This window comes from Macaca fascicularis, chromosome 12, assembly GCF_037993035.2.
Source record: "Macaca fascicularis isolate 582-1 chromosome 12, T2T-MFA8v1.1".
Lineage (NCBI taxonomy): Eukaryota > Metazoa > Chordata > Mammalia > Primates > Cercopithecidae > Macaca > Macaca fascicularis.
The window spans coordinates 64,732,620-64,746,984 of NC_088386.1; the positions used below are offsets into that span (position 1 = coordinate 64,732,620).

General features: G+C 39.7%; 1 protein-coding gene across 1 annotated transcript in view; it reads right to left on the reverse strand.

Annotated features, from left to right (window-relative positions):
* Positions 1–14,365, reverse strand: part of LRP2 (LDL receptor related protein 2) — a 213,793-nt gene that overhangs the window by 34,089 nt on the left and 165,339 nt on the right. Inside the window, exons 53-62 of the mRNA XM_005573401.5 lie at positions 13,626–13,849; positions 12,236–12,413; positions 11,023–11,219; positions 9,723–9,968; positions 8,896–9,024; positions 7,815–7,934; positions 6,348–6,464; positions 5,500–5,616; positions 4,337–4,474; positions 1,715–1,837 (exon numbers count right to left, since the gene is read on the reverse strand). Of these exons, the coding sequence (XP_005573458.3) occupies positions 1,715–1,837; positions 4,337–4,474; positions 5,500–5,616; positions 6,348–6,464; positions 7,815–7,934; positions 8,896–9,024; positions 9,723–9,968; positions 11,023–11,219; positions 12,236–12,413; positions 13,626–13,849 (1,589 nt within the window). The remainder of the gene's footprint in view (positions 1–1,714; positions 1,838–4,336; positions 4,475–5,499; positions 5,617–6,347; positions 6,465–7,814; positions 7,935–8,895; positions 9,025–9,722; positions 9,969–11,022; positions 11,220–12,235; positions 12,414–13,625; positions 13,850–14,365) is intronic.

The window sequence follows — 14,365 nt, forward strand, 5'->3', positions numbered from 1 at the left end:
TCTGTCTGAACTTATTGTCACTTACATCCAATCCATGTAGAAAAACAGATGGGCAGTCATTTTATCCAATGAGGAGGTGTTATTGGGCCTTCGTGTCTCAAAGCCTTTTAAACTTCAGACTTTTACTGTTTGGGATGTAGATACAGTTGGCTTTTCTCACACAGCAAATTTCTGGGCTTTATTTTATTTCTGCTTATAAGTTAACCAGTTCTTCCCTTAGCTTCTCTCTTTCTTATACTATCTTGCCAAACTCAGGAATGGCAATCAATGCACATTACTAACATTCTATCTTCTAACCTCACTCCATGATTGACAGGTTCAGTAAGCATGTGATCTGCCTTCCAGTTTTTCTGAGGTGATAGCTTTATCAAATGCTTTGACTTTGCATAACATGATCTCCATCTTTCCTGCTTCCACCATCAGTGTCCTTGTTGCTTGCCTCCTGACTGTTAACCCAATGCCAAATATTTTATGTTTTTGATGTGGAAGTACTCTACTTCCCTCATCACTCTATGTTATTTGGAGCAATTCATACTAGCTGTTGCAACCAACAGATCCTAAAGTCTCAGGGGTGCAACATAATGAAGCCTTATTGAGCACTCATATAAAGGCCAACGCTGGTTCCACAGCCCGCCTGCATCTTGCAGCTGTGCTGCCTGGAACACATGGCTTCCAAGGTTGTTGCAGTAGCACAGGAGACATGCAGAAGGCATGTGCGCTTTTCATTGCTTCAGCCCAGTAGTGACACACGGCACCTCCAACTGACAGTACATTGGCTAGAACTGGTCACATGGTGCTAACCCACCTGCAAGGGAGACTGGGAAATGTAGGGAAGCACTTGTTTATTTGGTAAGCACAAACTGTCTCTGTCATAGAAGGAAGTATCTTGCTGGAAGTAAGCATTCTGTGGCAAAGCATTCTAATACCACATCAATACAAGAAATAGAAAGTGGAAAAATTAGGAATTTATCTTAATTTTCCCAGGTAATGTCTTTTTGGGGAAAAAAAATAACTGGAGTCAGGGAAATGATTTTCCTCACTGACTTTTTTCTAGGCAAATTAAATTGCCCAGAAAATTGGTCAACTTTCTCCTTCAATGGATAGATTTTAAAACATTTTGAAAGTGCAGAAAAAGCACAGACATTTCAATGCCTGAAATGTTAAATGCAGCCAGTTTGAAACTTCTATCTTAAACTAATATATCACTTTTCTCTTCTGGGAAATGAATTTTCATTTTCAACAAGGATATTAGATAAGCTCTGTTAACACCAGGGCTGCCTTGCTTCACATGATCTCTGCAGCTGGGCACCTGCCTAGATTAGCAATTAGCAACTCCTGAAGGCTGAAGAATGATCAAATCTTATATCTGAAAAAATAAACTATTAACTTGTGAGGTGTGGCTCAACCAGTATTTAGTGTTTGTTCTCAGTTTCTTATGAGAAAAGAGGAGGAGAAGGCTTATTAAATGTTTAAACAAAGACTGAAAAATTAATGGATTTGCCAGCATTGTGCTCAAACGAGACAGGAAGAATAGGCAGGGTTACATGTAAGCAATGCATGTGTTCGTATGGTCTTGTAAACAATTATGTCAGCAGAGATCTGCAATCATGGGCACAACTCTATAAAACAAACTGAAATCCCAGAGGTACATTTTACAACCTGCAGACCACCTGGGGTCCTTCCTTTTTCCTTCTCCCTTTTGACTTTTGCTTACAGTGCTCCTCTGTCTCATCAGTTCCATCTCCACAGTCATCCACACCGTTGCACACCTCATGACCATAAATGCAGCGATTGTTGTCACACCGGAAACGGTTTGGTGAATTACAGGGAACATTCACTGACAGGAAAGATGGAAAAATGAAATTACAAGTTAACAGTAGAATTTAAGTGTTAATATCTAAAATACTCCAGTACCAGCACCAGGCTTGCTTCATTCATGCACTCATTTACTCATTTGATTAATCAATCAGCAGATACACTATATATCCAATACACGCCAAGGTACTGTGCGAGGCACTAGATATGATGGGAAACAAGAAAGACACAGTCCTTGTCCTCATGGAACTTTCATTCTAGTAGAGAAACAGACTTTTCAAATTAACCATTCAATTACAACTACGAAACATCTACTGGGGTAATCTGACATAAGTTAGGGAGAGGAAGGCTTAGAAGAAACTTCCCATAGATTCTGAGTCAGGGAGGAGCATGGCCGGTCTCTGGACCTGAATAAAGGCCTCTGTTGCTGCAGCACAGAGTGTGGAGCACAATGGTGGCTGTGAGGCTGGACAGGCTGGCAGTACATGGGCTCTTATCCTAATAGCCAGGAAGTCATTTGTTTGATCCTTCTGATGGCAGTTGTCATACAGTGTCTAGAGCATGAGTCTTTTACTGAAGCTTTAAATTGTGTTGGATTTTCCTTCCTGAATTCCCTCACATCTTACATTTAAAATCGATATCTCACGATCAAACCCTGACACACTTGCTGTCCAGAGTGAGACCTCTAGCTGCTGCCTGTACAGCTGTGAGGTACTCAAGGGTAGTCCCCAGGTCCCCTACTTGTTTGGTACAGGGAACATGGTTCACTATACATGTACCACAAATTCAGTGAACTCAACATACATGTGGTCTTCACATGTGATCTTCCACATGGAGGATTTGGGCTGTCTGATTTTCCTTCTGCCATTGTATCACACACAGGGATCAAGAGGAGAGACTTGTAGTAAGATTGATTGAGGGGAAAAGGTCAGATCGAAGGGCTGGTTCTTGGAAGTATTGTTATTAGAACTATTGCAATAATTATTTGCTGTGAAAGGCAAGTTCAATATTATAAAACAGTGTTGGAAATTGTTTAAGGTAGCTGTGTCCCTGACTCTCCAAAGTTTATTTTTTACTAGCTATGGGCACTTTACCTTATGGAGAGAAGAGATTTCCGAAGGACTTTTTTGAAAGTTAAACATGTCTAAGATATGTCTCAAGACTCATGAAGTTCAAAGCAAAACAAGGTTAGTTCCTAAGAAGTAAAGAAAAATGTTGGGATGCAACTGTGAAATATAATGAACACTAATTAAAGTTTTCTGAGGAGAAACAAAATACTAAGACATACCATTTTCACAAGTCAAATCTCTGGGCTAAAAATGAGTAGTGATGAAGCTGGGAAAGGGGATGGAAGATGCAATGTGAACTTCCAACAGGAGTGCTTCTCAAGGTCTTGTTTCCTAGGTTAAGGGCTTTTACTTACACAAAATCCTGACACTTTAGTTTGCATCAGAATCATTTGAGGGGCCTGTTAGTGTATAGATTGCTTGGCCCTTAATTTTCTCACAAAATTAAGGCCATCTTGGGGAAAGAGCTTAAAAAGCAGAGTCTTTGAGTTAACGTCTTTCTTTCCTCTACTTCTCTTGGGCTTGATTTTTTATTTCTATTTGGATAGGGTGCATCCCATGAACCTGCATTTCTAACATGTTCCCAAATGGCACTGACATTCCTAGTCCAGGGAAGACACTTTTGAGAACTATTACCCTAGAGTTTCTCCAGTGACTCCAAGCATGTAGCAAAATGACTGAAACAAACTCTATTTTCATTCACTTCATTAAAATCAGTAGTTCTCAACCAGGGGACTAAACTAAAAAGCTAAGAAGCTTTTTAAAAATACATATGTGCAGGCTTCATTCTTGGAGATTCACTTCATCAGGTCTAAGCCTAGGGTGAGGCCAGGGCATGTGATTTTGAAATATCCCTCCTCTACTGCTACTGATATGTACCTGAATTGAGACTCACAAAAAAGCAGGGTTTAAAATGTACATATCTATATATATATATACACACACACACACACATATATGCGCATCAATCAGCAAGAGGGAATTAGATGGCCTTGACTTACCATGTTAAAAGGAAGTGACTGTAAAGATTAAGAAAGTCTTAGCATTTTCTAAAGGTGCTCCAGGAAGCTCTAGGGGTTTGGAGAGGTTACTTCCAGGGGCACCCAATGTAGGATACAGCAGGAGAGGTACAGCCCCCTCCCTACCCTTCCTCAGACTTCAACCACAACAGACCTGCCTTTATTTATGCACACTGGGTTTTCAAGCAACATTTCCTTTAAAGACATTGTTTTCTAAGACCATAAAATGTTTAAAAACATGGAGGTTTTCCCAACTTTCTCAGGTTACAGAGAGAATTGAAGCTGGAAGACCCAGTGAAATAAAACCAATGCTGATCCCGTGTCCAGTCCTAAACAATTGTACAACTGCTCTCCAGGCTCACATGCTACATGTAAGAAACACTGAGATTTGACAGACAACACCACTCCCATTCACTCCGTTTCTCTCCCTCTTACAGCACAGGTGAAGTTCTTCATCTGAACCATCGCCACAGTCGTCATCGCCATCACATTTCCAATACGGTGGGATACAAACATGGTTTTTGCATTCGAACATAGTAGCCTGGCAGTATGCACCATCAGGAAAGCGTGTAGCTGCCATGGGGGAGAAGACATATTCAAATTATTATACAAATTGACTACTTTGGGAAAGCTTCCTGCTATTTCTCGTTTGGCTCTTGCCATTATAGCCTGCTCTTCTTTATTCATCAAGATGTATAGTGGCCTTGACCTGTCTGAAAGTCGAATGGACTATGTCTTAAGGGCAGTTGTCAGAGCTCAGTTTCCAATGGCATGAATCATCCATGGCATGGACAGCACTGGACTTAGTCTCTACAGGCAAATGTCAGGACTGGTTTTACCCACATACATTTATAAAGTCCTCTTTGGCAACCACATCATCAACAATAACTATCATGGATGGTTATCACGGATGATGGTTATTGTTGATGGATCGGCAATAATGATGTATCAACAGTTTGCATTTATTCAAATGAGCCATAAAGATTCAAATCTGAGTAATCATATTGACTTTCTAGTTTTTGTAGGGAAAAGAAAGAGAGATCAGACTGTTACTGTGTCTATGTAGAAAAGGAAGACATAATAAACTCCATTTTGATCTCTCTCAGTCTTCTCAGTCTCTTGTCCCACCTGATGAGAAATACCCAAAGGTGTGGAGGGGCTGGCCCCCTTCAAGTTTTAATCATTTTTATACCCCATCATGTGACTGAAAAAAATTTTAATGCCATAAATTCAAAATGTTCTAATACCCCACCCTTGTTCTTTAAACTAGTGTATTCATTGCTTGAATATTTTTTACCTGAAATGTTTTTTTATCTAATTAATGATTTGTATAGTAGCTGATAATATATGAATACTTTGTTAGCACAAATTACTTAATATATTCTCCATTTAAAATAGCAAATAAATGCACTTGAACGGCCATTGTGAAATATATGATTATGATGACTTAGAACTCAGGTGAACTGATCATTATCAGTGCATGCTGAAGAGACAATACCTATGGCCTTTTAAACTAAGAAGTGGTAGCTGACTGATGTCTAAACTATCATATCCATACTCTCAGGTAAACAATACTACATATGTGTCTAGGGACTTACGACAATCAGCTTCATCAGAGGCATCCAAACAGTCAGCGGTTCCATCACATTTCAATTCACTGGGTACGCAATGTCCACTTGTACACTGAAAATATTCAGGATGGCAGGTCCTCATCTCTGAAGAGAAAAGATTGTCATTCTGAGAAGGCCTTGTCATTTTCAGGCAGAGATTAGGTACCTGGAGTACAGTGGGTACTCCATCACATTCCTATCTACACCCTGTGACTGGCTCACAGCAAACCCACATCTTGTGGTTAGCAAATTAATACACTCTCAAAACTCACACTTTCCCCACTCAACATACAGAGATGGAAGTACCTAGCTCCCTTCTATTAAATAATCTCCAGCTCTTAAGCTTTTCCTCAGAAATCAGAATTCCCCAATTTTCAATGTTTTCTAATTTTCCTAAGACCCAACACCAAATCAGTAAAGAGCTATAAAAATTACTTTGGGTTTAGGATTCCCTTCTCAACGATCTGACCTCTACACAAGACAGTCATAGTAGTATGTGTATATTCCTTAAGGTGACTTTCCGTGGAATAGTAGCAAGATCAACGTCTTTGTTCACAAGGCTAATGCAGATTAAAATCTACTCCTAAGAAGGGTTGATATTAAAATTAAATTTTTTAATCCCTGGCTATTTTCCTCTCTTATGACTGATCTAGACTGCTATGAGTTAAGCATAATGCATAGAAAATACAGAGCAGAAGATACGGTGTTATGCTAAGGTTTATATATTACACATACACTAAAATCATTTTCCTCTAAAAGCCTTATAAACACTAATGTGAAGCCCCTACACTGTCACAGTACAAAATTCTATGGTAAGCTTCTCAAATGACAGTTACCACAGTCCCGTTCATCTGAGTTGTCCCCACAGTCGTTGTAATGGTCACAGATCCATCGTGAGGGAATGCACTGCTGATTGACACATCGAAACTCGCTCTCCGTGCACTCCCGGGGTGCTGGAAAGGAAAGGCACCTGACCATGAGTGTGCACCAGGAATCACACACAGGAGACACCGTGTAAGCTGGCCAAAGTGCCCGGGTGCCCAGCGCCCTCCTGTGTCCCAAGCCCCAAAGGTGTTCTTGGGCAAATTATTCACCCTCCAAAACTAGACCTTTCACCTTAATTTTGAGTCTGTAAAGAATGGCCTTTATTAAGAAGTTTGTCCAAAGGTGATTTTTTGATCTCTCTTGCTTGCCCTCTCTCTCTCTTTTTTTTTTTTTTTTTTTTTTTTTTTTTTTTGAAACAGGGTCTTTCAACATTGCCCAGGCTGGCTTTGAACTCCTGGACTAAAGTAATCCTCCCAGCTCAGGCTCCTGCGTAACTGGGACTGCAGGTGTGTTCCACCATGCCCAACTTGATTTTATCTTAATTTTTTTTATTTCATGAAACTCTAGATAACCTCTTATAGGATTCATCATGAACTTTTATTAATAAAAGACAAAATGCCACTTGGATTACCCTTTTGTATAAGTTTTTAGCTAATTGATATTTGCAGATGTAGTCAGCTTCCTAAATCTCTCATTGCCTATGGCAAGTAGTGATCACTTCTTTCTTCCAAAAGATAAATAACGTTAGAATGTATTTCATTAATCAATTAGAAATTGATGCATATCATGAGTCAGTGATATACATTCTGGGCAGGGCTTCATTCAGCTTGCTTTCAGAACATACATTGAGTGTGTTCTGACCATCTAGTTTGATATGATCTCAGCCTCTTGACTTCGTTTCCTCAACCTCCCTATCCAATATCTTGTAGTCAATACCTTCAACTGGGAGAAACTAAAACCTGTCCTGTTATTTAACTATTAGCCCTCCTAAAACAGTCAGCTATTCTAGGAAGTGTAATAATGCAAATACAAGTTCTCTCTCCTCTCCTGTGAAGGCCATTTTGGGGAAAGAGCTTAGGAAGCAGTGTCTCTGGGTTAGCACCTTTCCTCTCTCTATTTCTCTGGTCCTGGTTTTCTGTTTCTATTCTATTTATCTTTTTATATTTTTCCTTTATCATAAGTCACCACAACTTTTTTGGAAAAAAAAAGTTGGGTGTGAATAAATTCGACACAGAAAAGATATACTTCGGTAAATACCTTCATCCAAAAGCTTGATTTGAAACACCTCAGAAGGAGAAGATGCTTATGTCTCTAGTGGAAGAGAAAGTAGAAATGTGCTGACCAGCAGAAAGAAAGAGATCAGACAGCTTGATATCCTACCCATTGAGGATCAATGACATAGACAGTTGAATTATGGACAAAAAGCAAACATCACAGCTCTGGTGGCACATAAGGACCATAGGACTGTGAACACTCACCACAGTTTTCCTCATCTGAGTTATCTCCACAGTCATTTTGCCCATCACACTGCCAACGAAGAGGGATGCAGTGGTGATTTTTACAGCGGAAATCCCCCACAGGATGGCATGTCCTCTCCTCTGCAAAGCAGTCATTGCAAAGACTTCATAAACCATTGGCAGAGAAATGCACAAAGTAGTATTGGCTTCCTTGTGAGACAGTCTGAGAATTGTATTAGCACACTCTTGAAGCTCCAAAGAGAGGAATGCCAGCAACATTCATGGTCAATATTCCGTCTTTTAGCTACCCTGAACCTATCCTACCGCTTGAAACTCAATCCATTCCCTTTGGTAGGAACCGTGCAAAGAATGAAATGGTATGTGGTTTGTAATTTGCAACAAAGGCCTGGTATGGGAGGCTAAAATGATGCCATACTAAATAAATATTTTGATCATATTATCTTCAGTCAATTGGACTCAGTGTCCTTAAAAGAATTTAGTATCTTCCTTACTTCTCTTCCAACTAAACCCAACACACATATTCACAGATGCTTTGGTTTCAAGTTAGACTATGACTAATCTTGACAAATTCCATTAATTTATCTGACTTTCCCATGTTACCAGAGGGACTACAGATGTCCAGTAGATAACGGGGAAAATCAGAGAGACATTCAGAATATGAAAATCCCCAAATAAGAAATATCCTAATTTGGAAATATCGTTTTTAGAGATAGATACCAAGTCTTTTCTGTAACCCCTTTCTACCAATTTCAACCAATTTATAAAATTAAAGAAACAATTTAAACTTGTCAAGTATGAGTAAGAATTCTACATCTGGAAGAAATTATGCAAGTTTCTAACATCTTAATAATGTCTTCCTCAATGACAGCATGATTTAAAATGCTATAAATTCAATACTCCCGGTAACCCTGCAAAATGCTACAAAATGTAACATGTCATTAGAAGAATCAACCATTTTTTTTAAAGAGGTAAACAAAGAAAAGATGACATGGGAAATACACTTTCATCTCTCATCTAATAAATGGCGCTTGACACGTGGACTTGCTTGTCCCTCCCTCCACTCCCCTGCAGCCCCTCCTACCACAGCCTTGCTCATCACTGTTGTCCCTGCAGTCGTCTACACCATTGCACACGGCCCACTTTGGGATGCAGCGGTAATTTGTTTTGCAGCTGAATTCTGTGAAGTTGTCACAGAGATGGGCAGAGCTCACTGAAAAGGGAGGAGGCATCAAAGTCAGAACTGAAGGTACAAGAAAGCACCTTTCCATTGTCACACTGAGGCTGTGGTACTGAGGAGTAACAATGACCATGTTACCAAGAAAACTGACTCTGGCAATGTGTGTCTGCTTTAGATGTGATCTGTTCACCATGAACAGAAAAATAGTTCCAAGTTTCTCACTATCTCAGCACCACTCATTTGTTTTACAGTATAACTTTGTGGGTGGGGTTGGGGAAGAACAGGGTTTGAAGTTAAAAACCTGGGTTGAAGTGTTAGGTCTGACACTAAACAGTAATGTGACTATCCACTTAATGTGAACCTTAGTTTCCTCATCTGTAAAATGGAACTGGTTCACACCCACCTTCCCTACCTCATAACATTTCTCTGTGGCCCAAGTGAGAAAGCAGTAGATATACAACATGTAAGTTCTTGGTATCGTATTCTGGTTGGTTAGACATTCTATGTATCAAAAGGAAGTATTAGCCACTTGAGAAACAGCGTCTGGTTCCACCTGCAAGTCATACAGCTAGCTATACTCTGCCTTTCAGTGCCAGAGTTTGCAGGGAGTGCCAAGGCAGAGCATCCCATCAGGCTGAAAAAGAAAGCTCCATGTCCTCTCTCAGTCCCCATGGAAGTTTCCTCATGTCTCCCTGCTCTGGTCATGCCTTGGCCCTCCCGTAGGAACTTACTGCATTCTTCAATAGGCTCATCTGAGTGGTCTCCACAATCATTATCCACATCGCACTTCCAGGCCTGCGGGATGCAGCGGCCATTAGCACACCGAAACTGGCCCGGCCGGCAGGTCCTGCTGGCACAGTGGGAACTGTCTTCATCTGAGTTATCCTCACAGTCGTTAAACGTGTCACACTGCCAGGATTCTGGGATGCAACGTTTGTTGGTGCACTGCCATTCATTGGAGTCACAGTGGTGATTCTCTGAGAGCAGGGACATTTGGTTATCAGCTTGGAAGGCATCAAGAATGAAAGCTCCTAACTGACATCAGTGAATCCTGGATAGCAGGATCATGATTTCTTTTTAGAGGACTTATTTCCTAATGTACTTATCAATCAGTACTACTACATGGAGCACTTCTTCTTTTGACTATTATTGTCTCCCAAATTCTTAAATATCTTTTTATTGCATAAAGACTTAAGAGATAAGAACTGAACGCCCTGACCTGTTAAGCATACCTTCCTCAGTCCCTATTCTCCTACTGGAAAATAGTCTTCAAACTTTGTGTTTGTTACTGTTATTGATGTGTTGTTTTTAGTTTGGGGGAATTTTATTTTTTGCCTGTTTGATTATTTATTTATTTTTCTTGAGACCAGGTCTTGCTCTGTTACCCAGGCTTGAGTACAGTGGCACGATCTATGTCACTGCAGCCTCGACCTCCCAGGATCAAGCTATTCTTCCACTGCAGCCTCCCAAGTAGCTGAGATTACAGGCACATGCCACCATGCCAGGCTAATTTTTTGTATTTTTTGTAGAGACAGGCTTTTGCCATGTTGCCTAGGCTGAAACTCCTGGGCTCAGGCGATCGACCTGCCTCAGCCTCCCAAACTGTTGGGATTACAGGCATGAGCTGCTGTGCTCACTTTTTTTTTTTTTTTTTTGCCTTTTAAATGGAAATGTAAATAAATATGACAACTGAGAGTCCCTGTTAAAAATGGGGGTGGAAACCTCTCATTTCCTCCTCAGTGTTAGCTCTCACAGGGGATTCAATGCCTAGCACATGGTGAAGAGCCACCAGTAGAGACAACTGATTATCTACTTCAACCATTTGCCTTGTAAAAACCTTAAGATTTCTTAAAAAACAAAAAAAAACCACTTCCTAAAAATAGAAAAAGGGTGGAGCCTGAGTTTCCTTCTAGGACTTTGAACTGGTTTTTAGTTCATGATATTCAGGAAATACCCACAGAATCATGATTGTATACAATTATACAATCAACATAGAAGTGGGGAAAAGAGGCATAAAGCAATTCAACACACCACAAAGAAGACGGTCTTCATCAGACCCATCAGGGCAATTTTGGTGAGCATTGCATAAAGTCTGTGGGCTGGTGCAGTTGCCGTCATTGCACTGGAATTGTCCTAGTCGGCAGAAGCGCTGCGGGCAAAGGGCCAGTTCATCAGAGCCATCTGAGCAGTCTTTCTGTCCATCACATTTCCACCAGATAGGAATGCACCTGCACAGAGAACATACAGCACTTTTTTAGCAAACCACCAGGGGCAACAGTTATCTGGAGAGAAGGAATCAACACTGAATTCCAAGAAATGACATGCATGAATTCTCTCGTGGCCCCAGAAGAGGATCAATTAAATCTCAGTTACAATGGTGTATTTTCAGAGAAAACATAACTTGGCAAGATAGAACAGGTTTCTTAAGATCCAAATACAAACTGAAAATGTGCTTTAAATATGATGAATAAACTCCATCCACAACAAATAATAAATAAACACAGAGTGTATGTTTTGAGCTGTGTTCTAGGAGCAGTGATTGGTTCAGATTGTTTGCCAGGGTGATATAAAAGTATTGTTTGGGAAGTTGGAGGGCAAAAGCAACTGCTGAGGGTCTTTCTCACAATAAATGTATGCTAGATTCTTAATCTCAGATATCTTATTTAATCACTACAATCGTCTACCGCTGCATCTTAGATGCTATGATCTGCATTAATGCCTCTCTCCATGCCACTCTCTAACTCAGGTCCCCTAGTCATCAATGGCCTGTGGACATTGTTAAGGAAATAATCTGTGGCCATGTTTCATAGCAAACACAAATGATCAAAAATGGATTTGAATGTGTAACCCTAGATCCCCTAGCATAGGCAGCTAAGGAGCTAGGCCGACATAGGCATGGAAAAGACAGTGAAATTCTATTACTTCTGGGGAATATTTTTCAGTATGTACTTATATACACTCTGGCTCCAACACTCAGGACAATTAAAAATGAGAAATATACGGTTTGCTTCCTTTCTATGAAAGTTTGTATATATATGCATAACAGTTTGGTTAGCAAGCTCCTTCTATTCATGGAAAATATTATCTGAAGTTGGAGGCTGAGAGTCTTGCTGTGTTCCACATAAACCAAGTTAATTAACCAAAATCTTGTCTCATTAGAAAACTCCCATCCCTTGGAGCCTTGAAGGTCAATGTCTGTACAAGGGCTAGAGAGGCACTGAGGAGAGGGGAAAGAGAGCCTTACTTTTCATTGTTAGCGCACAAGAACTGGGTGCTGGAGCACATGGGCATGCAGTAGGTGCTGCCACTCAGCTGAAGGGTGCGGAAGTCATCTGGACACTCGCAAGTGAACCCTTTTCCTCCTGGTTTGATGAGGCAGAGATGAGAACAGCCACCATTGTTGGTACCACAGGGATTGCTCACTAGTGGAAAAGGAAGAAAATATATGTTCATTTGCTTAAAGTGAATATCAAGCACAGATTAGCTGATTACACATCTTGACATTAAACTTATCACCTCTTAGAGAATAAAAAAAACCCAACTATCCTAGATTTATGATTTTCCCAAAAGTTCTTAAATAAAATGGATGATAGAATTATACAAGCAACAATCATGTGCTTTAAGAAAGCTCATTTATATGCTACCAGAAGTGAGCTATACTCACTGGTGTTTCTGACTAGAAAAGATGTGTTTCTCCAAGTCCTGGGACAGCAGGCAGTAAAATTAGCTTATATTCATTTGCCTAGACCTAGGTTAAAGTTTTAATTTCCAACAGATCCTTTATTCATTCCCACATTCTAAGTATATAGGTAACAGAAGTTTGGCCAAAAATAACGTGGATGAATAAACTGAGCATCATCTTTACTAATTTTCCAGGTCACCACTTTGAGATGAATATTTACTTGAACTTCTAATAAAAATTATATGAAGAATATTAACTTCCAGAAAGAAATAACTAAATTTCTTTATTTTGCTAATTCTCATTTTTCCTTAATTCCAAGTTTATCATATGTTTTAGCAAGACATCACAACAAAGCACACCCACAAAAACCAGTCTATCCCCAAAATATACTCCAGACCTTTACTAGATTATCTCTAAATCATAAAGTTGCTTTAATTGCGTAAAAAGGGATATAAGTTTACAATCTGATAAAAACAAGTTCTCTTACTTAAAAAACACTAAAACGCACTGCTCTTGACATTATCTTCTAGGAGATAAGCATAATATCTATTTTATACACAATATCATATGCATTTATTTAGTATTTAGTATTTAGGGCTGAAATGCCATATTTTTAATTCCTTTAAAATACTTCAGTCCTCCCATAGAAATAGAAAAAGTAAATATGGCAACATAATAACTGTTAAATCTTATCAAAAACAAAGGAAAAAAAAGATGATCTTGAAGAATTTAGCGAGTTTTAAGAAAAAGAAGAGTTCTAGGTAGTCTTTCCAGGGAAGAGGGATAAACTCTCAAGATACTTGCCTACAGTCAACTTTCAGCATATGCTTTGAAGAACACACTAACAAGTAACCACAAACTCTTTGTAAATCATAAAGTTCATGCTTAAAGACAATCATGACATGCACATAACCCAAGGCAACTATGCCAAACCCCTCAGTCACCTACTCACCAATGGGCTGCCTATATGGATGGTAAACATGGATGTCAAATGGTCTGTGTGTTGTGTTCACCAGTGTCTGTCTATTTGATCCATCGTATTTGTTTCCCTTTTCCACTGTCCTTGTATTCCAATCTGTCCAATAAATAGTGTCTTCAAAAATGGTAATAGCAAAGGGGTGAGGCAGTGACCCATCATACACTGTGTGTCGACGGTGGCCCTCCAAATCAGAGTACCTGCAGCAGTAAGCAGAAACAGTTACGTGATGGAGGTAATCCCTCTCCTCTAATGTCTTGCAGGATAAACGAATTCACAAATCAACAAAATTCTACCTCCTAGAGATAACATAAGTTCAGATCCTCAAAACTCCTAGTCTTTAATTAAAACAAAAACTAAACTTAAAGGATTTATTTGAATTGAACAAAAGATGTAGAAGTGAAAAGGCAATGCTTAACAAAATAGGAATAGTGTCAGGAGTTTAAATAATCACTAATTCCTAACCACAGCTGCTTTTCTGCAGATGAAGCTGGTATAGCTATTGTAGGTTTACAGCCTCTTATGTTGATGTTCCTCATTAACCACCCTTTTGATATCCTGGGGTGAACACCATTCTTGTTTCTTCCAACACCGTTGGAAGAAATCAGAAGACAGCAATATTGTACTGGAATTCTACCTTCTCATTAACATTCCGGAGGGGACGCTATTCTAGGAGATAGTTGGGTTCTCAGTATAACCTGAGGGGAACACAACTT